The 7,500-nt window shown below is 38.2% G+C and overlaps 1 protein-coding gene across 1 annotated transcript in view; it reads right to left on the bottom strand.

Moving 5' to 3' along the window:
• Positions 1-257: 257 nt before the first annotated feature.
• LOC137617846 (m7GpppN-mRNA hydrolase-like) overlaps positions 258-7,500 on the bottom strand; it is a 301,637-nt gene continuing 294,394 nt past the window's right edge. The window contains exon 3 of the mRNA XM_068347791.1: positions 258-479. Coding sequence (XP_068203892.1) covers positions 273-479 — 207 coding nt within the window. The 3' untranslated portion in view covers positions 258-272. The remainder of the gene's footprint in view (positions 480-7,500) is intronic.

Raw genomic sequence — 7,500 nt, 5'->3', positions numbered from 1 at the left:
TTTAAATGTATTGTTTATTTATAAGAACAATTAATTTAATATGAGAAAATATACAGTATAGTACATAGAAAGTATTGAAAATGGGTAAACACGTTTAAATAGGCAAGTTGCTGTTTGCCATGGCCCTACTGGAATTATTCCTGTTATTTGTTTCGAAATATGCGATTATCCATTTATGCGGGGCCATTTATCGACCAAATTCTCGCATGATTCGGGACCCTACTGTCATTCCCTTCCATTATCAAGGGCATATTACAGCTCTTCATAACGTATCAACTTTGAGAACACATGCAGCATAGGGAACTTTCATAGTTAACTACATAAGACTCCTCAGTAACAGTGCTTACCTGAACTAGAAGAACATGACTCATGTCTTGGTTAAGTAAAAGTCCTCCAAAAGTTGGCACTCTCAACTTGAAATCCCTAAAATCCTGCAACATTTCTTCAACTGTACCACTGCTTGGTTTGATACCAACTCGCTAAAAGAGAGCAAATAATACTGTTCATTAATGTTTATCATAATGTATACAGTTAAACTTCTGAAATTTTTCTTTTATCAAGAACAACAACATTATAATAACAAAAAACTTTTTCTATACTCATCTGGTGTTCATATTACTTATCTCTCAAAACTGGATTAAATTTTGAAGTCTTTCTCAACACAGTAACTTCCTGGTTTCTTTCTTTGTAATTGTCATGCCATTTAGCATAGTATTCCTTTGTCCTTCAGTCTCAAAAATGAAACTGATACAACCAGGAGCATAAATGGTGGCCTAACCTCATATTTGCACACTTTGCTGTAAACTATATATTTCCTCCTCTACTTAAAGCAGATGGCTCTGCCACTCACTGTTCAAAGGAAGATAACTCTTTAGGCTGGCGAGTTTGACAGTATAAAGAGTAATGAAAAACTCGATCTTCCTAAATCCTGTATCCCTGAGGCTCAACTAATTAGCTTAGCTTTTCAGTCCTGTGAAATTAAAACAATCTTGCGGGACCTCGATGCTTATGTAGTATAAGACCTAAATGGTACTTTTTTCTTTATTTCTTAACATCTTTTGGCAAAACATCTAAATAAAGGTAATCACCTTTTCCCTAATTTGTAGTTTGGCTTTCGCAAAGGCCTATGAGCATGTGATGCTCTTTTTACCATATTCAATATTGTACAGAAACCCCTAGATTGTGGTAAGGAAACTCATAAGTTGGCCTTGATTTTAGTGTAACCTTTGACCGTGTTAATCATGAAGCCCTTATTATTATTATAATCATTATTATCATTATCATTAACATTATTATTATTATTATTATTATTATTATTATCATTACTTGCTAAACTACAACCCTAGTTGGAAAAGCAGGATACTATAAGCCCAAGGGCTCTAACAGGGAAAAGAGCCCAGTGAGGAAAGGAAATATGGTAAAATAAAATATCTTAAGAACAAAAAATACTAAAATAAATATTTTTTATATAAACTATAAAAACTTCAACAAAACAAGAAGAAGAGATATAAGATAAAATAGTGTGTCTGGGTGTACCCTCCAGCAAGAGAACTCTAACCCAAGACAGTGAAAGATCATGGTACAGAGGCTATGGCACTGGCCAACACTAGAGAACAATGGTTTGATTTTGGAGTGTCCTTCTCCAAGAAGAGCAAGCTTACCATAGCTAGAAGAGTCTCTTCTACCCTTACCAAGAGGAAAGTAGCCACTGAACAATTACAGTGCAGTAGCTAACCCCTTGGGTGAAGAAGAATTGTTTGGTAATCCCAGTGCTGTCAAGTATATGAGGACAGAGGAGAAAATATAAAGAATAGGCCACACTATTCCGTGTATGTGTAGGCAAAGGGAAAATGAACCGTAACCAGAAAGAAGGATACAATGTAGCACTGTCTGGCCAGTCAAGGACCCCATAACTCTCTAAGAGTAGTATCTAAACAGGTGGCTGATGCCCTGGCCAACCAACTTCCTATACACTTTCAAACTTAAACAGATGGGAAGAGGTGGGGCTTGTCGTAACATTATTATCAAATTACTAAATAATAGATCGCAGAGTACTTTTTAATTAGCATAATAGTGACTATATTATTGTAATAACTGGTGTTCCTCAGGGTAGTGTTCTCGGTCCAATGCTCTTCAAACTACTGTATATATGCATATGTCGTTTGTCCTGGAAAAAAAGCTCTTTGCATAAACAGATAGTGCTACTCTCTTGGCATCAATTCCATCTCCTAACGTAGACCTATGGTTGATCAATACCTTAATAGAGATCTTGCTAAAATTAGTACATGGTGCAAATTATGGGACATAAAGTTCAACCCTAACAAAACTCAAAAGTATTATGGTAGGTAGCTCGAGAGCAGTGGCTTCTCAATATCTAGATCTTTTCATAGCAATGTCTCTTTAACTATATAAACTCAATTAACATCCTAGGTGTGATTATTAGGTGCAAATTTACTTTTGAGAAACACATTTGAACTGTTTCTTCTAAAAGTGCACAAAAGAACTGGCTTGTTGAGAAAGTCTTAAGATTTACGGTGATTAGTCTATCCTTAGAAAATGATTTAATTCTTTCATTCTACTGTATCTTGTTTCGAGTATTGTTCCCCTGCCTGGTTTTCAGTTGCCGACTCTCATCTGAATTTGCTGGATAGCAACTTGTGGTCTGTTGAATTCCTTCCCCAAATCTGAATGTTAATCTCTGGCCCGGTCGTTCAGTTAGTTATTTATGTATGTTGCATAAGATATTTCATACTTCAGATTATCTATTGCTTTCAGATATTCCCAGACTGTACCATCATGTATGTAGTACTAGGAATGCTTTTGATTCTGACAGTCATGCCCTCTCTATCAAAAGGCAAAACACTTCACAGTATTCTAAAAGTTTTATCCACCTGTGTCCAAGTTGTGGAATGATCTTCCTAACCTGGCAGTTGAATTAATGGAACTTCAAACATTCAAATCTTCTGTAAATTCCTTTCTATTGGACAGGTTGACATAAGTCTCAGAACATAGTTTACATAAGACCGATCAATTTCAACATTGTTACTGATCTTAAAATATTTCATATTTTTTATTCATTACTTTAGTATAGTTTATTTGCTATTCCTTTATTATCTATCCTTACTAGATTAATTTCCTTGTGCTTTTAACATTCTGCTGTTCTAAAGAGGTTGTAATTGTTTGGCTAGCAATAATAATAATAATATTAATAATATTACTACTTGCTACGCTACAACTCTTGTTGGTAAAAAACGGATTTTGAGCAGAGGGAAAAATCTATTTTTGGGTTATATGGCCATGTCGTCCTGATGGAAGGTTCCTTTAGGTAGCTTTCTAAGGGATATTTAGCTATAATGATACTCCCAGAGAATTAACCATAGGTCTCCAGAATTCTAACTCCTGGCACGAGTATCCCTAATATAACTTCAAGGATATCGCACAATATCAGGGGACGTATTTTTTCATACAACACATGGCAATCTTCACCCCAAATAGATTTTATTCTTTGAGGGGGAAGAGTGGCAAAATGAAGGGGAGCCATTATCAAGGTACCCGGTGGATCCCGTCCCTGTACTACTACGGCGCCTTATTCCTTGTTGCATTTAAGCAGGAATAGCCGCAGATAGAGTAGTTTCGGGTGGGATCTTTCATTACATAGTTGTTTTACATCTTATGAAAGAAGGGAGGGTCCATCAGGACGACATGGCCATATCACCCAAAAATAGATTTTTTGCTTTGCTCAAAATCCGTTTTTTTTGGGCTCAGCCATATCCTGATGGAAGTTTACCAATGAATTACTTAAAAGTACTATATCTGTGGGTTTGTATAAGTACCTTTACTCTTAGAACGAGTTCCTATATGGGTCTCCTACACCTTATTTATAAGACTTACTGTTATTTGTCATATCCACTAGGTTTGGAACTAACTTAGGGCTTCCTGCCCTCTGCAGGGAAATTGTCGACTTTCGACTATAAGGTTCAAGTTTGTATTTCTGTAGAGAACACAAGGGAAACTTCTTGAGATTACCAAGTTGTTCTTTAGAAATTTTACTTATATATTTTATTTTAGGAAAAATAAAAGGCTCTGGACAATTTTTTTTCATACTTCCAAGGGGCGAAGAAGATGCAGATACATTTATATAGTTTTTTATTCTCATAGACAAAATATAAAAACAATTTGCAAGGTATCAATAGAAAGAATCTATCCTGCATATTTGAACATCTTGGTGGTGTGTATATATATATATATATATATATATATATATATATATATATATATATATATATATATTATATATATATATATATATTATCAACACAACATCGTGTTCAAATAGAAATAAATTTCTACCTCATACTTGGGATCGACGCTAGCCCCTTCTAATGAAAGGCCAGGTCGAAACCAACCATGCCACGAGAGCCCATAAAAGGAAATCCGAACCTGACGCTAATCTGGCTGTACGAGGATGTACCTGGCGAGACATCAGTCTCTTACCAGCGAGTTTTACCCGATTTCCCCGGGCCACCACGTGACACAATTGGTAGCAATTCATTCAAATTACCCCTAATGAGTCAATATGGGATAAATATCTACACAACATCATGTTCAAAATAGAAATAAATTTCTACCTCATACTTGGGATCGAACGCTAGCCCCTTCTAATGAAATCGGGTAAAACTCGCTGGTAAGAGACTGATGTCTCGCCAGGTAAATCCTCGGACAGCCAGATTAGCGTCAGGTTCGGATTTCCTTTTATGGGCTCTCGTGGCATGGTTGGTTTCGACTGGCCTTTCATTAGAAGGGGCTAGCGTTCGATCCCAAGTATGAGGTAGAAATTTATTTCTATTTGAACACAATGTTGTGTTGATATTTATCATATTGACTCATTAGGGGTAATTTGAATGAATTACTACCAATTGTGTCACGTGGTGGCCCGGGGAAATCGGGTGTAAAACTCGCTGGTAAGAGACTGATGTCTCGCCAGGTAAATCCTCGGACAGCAGATTAGCGTCAGGTTCGGATTTCCTTTTATGGGCTCTCGTGGCATGGTGGTTTCGACCTGGCCTTTCATTAGAAGGGGCTAGCGTTCGATCCCAAGTATGAGGTAGAAATTTATTTCTATTTGAACACGATGTTGTGTTGATATTTATCCATATTGACTCATTAGGGGTAATTTGAATGAATTACTACCAATTGTGTCACGTGGTGGCCCGGGGAAATCGGGTAAAACACGCTGGTAAGAGACTGATGTCTCGCCAGGTAAATCCTCGGACAGCCAGATTAGCGTCAGGTTCGGATTTCCTTTTATGGGCTCTCGTGGCATGGTTGGTTTCGACCTGGCCTTTCATTAGAAGGGGCTAGCGTTCGATCCCAAGTATGAGGTAGAAATTTATTTCTATTTGAACACGATGTTGTGTTGATATTTATCCATATTGACTCATTAGGGGTAATTTGAATGAATTACTACCAATTGTGTCACGTGGTGGCCCGGGGAAATCGGGTAAAACTCGCTGGTAAGAGACTGATGTCTCGCCAGGTAAATCCTCGGACAGCCAGATTAGCGTCAGGTTCGGATTTCCTTTTATGGGCTCTCGTGGCATGGTTGGTTTCGACCTGGCCTTTCATTAGAAGGGGCTAGCGTTCGATCCCAAGTATGAGGTAGAAATTTATAAATATATATACAGTGAACCCTCGCTACTTCGCGGTTCGACAATCGCGGATTCACCACTTCGCGGGGTTTTCCCATAACCCATATATATATACATATCGCGGATTTTCCGGAAAATTCGAAAATACCGCGAAATCTGAAGATAACCAAATACGATATTTTGTTACCTGTAATTCCATTAATACTGTAATTAGTAATATCTGCTCTTACTGATTGTTCATTGCATTACATATGATATATAATTCAGCACAGAAAGAAATAAAACACGAAAAGAGAATGTGATCATACGATAATTCAGTACGTAGTAAAATTAAATCGAACATGAAACGCAAATCAGATGCAGTCATACCATATTAGAATGGTGTGTACTGTAATGGATGTGCTTCTTTTCCATGAATCTTTTGTATGTATACGTACGTAGTACAGTACTGCATCCAATAATATTCTTTGTTGCAAAAATCACATTTCGAATAAGTACTGTAAGCGTACGAGAGAGAGAGAGAGAAAGAGAGAGAGAGAGAGAGAGAGAGGCGTAAAATAGCGTACGTACGTAAATTTTTATTATTATTGTTATTATTATTATTATTGTTGTTGTTGTTAATAAAATTATTATTGTTATTATTATTAATCATTATTATTATTATTATTACTGTACAGTATTATTATCATTATTTATTATTATTACGGTATTGTACTTAATCTACGTACGTTCAGTATGCGCGGGGCATCTTCTATGAGTAACCAACGCACCATGTACTGTAAGACGGGTTGTGATTGGTTCAAGCGCTGATAGATGACGAATCAAAACTCAAGTTTTGTTATCTAGCCTGTGATTGGTGTTTTGCCCGCATCTTCTACCCGCAGCATCACAGTTCTCGCGGGGCTGCATCGTTCACTTTCTCTTTCCGCGTATTGCTGAGTAGACGTTCTTAACTTTGTGAAGTTTAATCTGTGCTGTGTGTGACTGTTTTAAGTTGAACTTTTTGTTGAACTTTCTGTTACAATGGCTCCCAAGCGTTCTGCTTCTAGTAAGGCTGGTAGTGAGCCTAAACGCCACCGAAGAATGATGACGATAGCTGAGAAGGTTACGCTTCTCGACATGTTAAAAGATGGTAGAAGTTACGCGGCCGCCGGCCGCCATTTTGGCATCAACGAATCCACCGTTCGCTACATCAAGAAGGACGAGGCGAACATTAGAAAGACTGCTGCAATCACCTTTAGCAGATCAGCGAAGCGAGTCGTTACAACGCGTAATAAAACGATCGTACGCATGGAAGGTGCTTTAGCTGTGTGGATTGCCGACTGTCGGAAGAAGAACATAGCGTTGGATACGAACACCATCCGAACAAAGGCTTTGAGCTTGTATGAGAATTTTGCGGCAAAGGAACCTCATGACGACGATGGCGACCATGCTGAAGAAGATGATGATGTAGATGATCCTCAACCAGGGACCTCCACTGATTCCCAGCGTCAGAAACAACGTTTTTCCGCCAGCAAAGGATGGTTCGCGAAGTTTCAGAAACGCTTCGCCCTGAAAAGCGTTTCCCTGCATGGGGAGTCTGCTTCCGCTGACACTGCCGCTGCTGAAACTTACGTGAACCAGACTTTCAAGAACATTATCGCTGAAGGTGGATACAAGCCGGAACAAGTGTTTAATATGGATGAAACCGGCTTGTTTTGGAAGAGAATGCCGTCGCGAACTTTCCTGTTCAAAGAGGAAGCCAAAGCCTCTGGCTTTAAGGCATTCAAGGATCGCGTTACCCTCGTGATGTGTGGCAATGCTGCTGGATTTTTGTTAAAGCCGGGGCTTATTTATAAGTCGAAAAATCCTC

This window comes from Palaemon carinicauda, chromosome 24 (assembly GCF_036898095.1).
Source record: "Palaemon carinicauda isolate YSFRI2023 chromosome 24, ASM3689809v2, whole genome shotgun sequence".
Classification (NCBI taxonomy): domain Eukaryota; kingdom Metazoa; phylum Arthropoda; class Malacostraca; order Decapoda; family Palaemonidae; genus Palaemon; species Palaemon carinicauda.
This window is presented reverse-complemented; position numbering and strand designations above follow the sequence as displayed.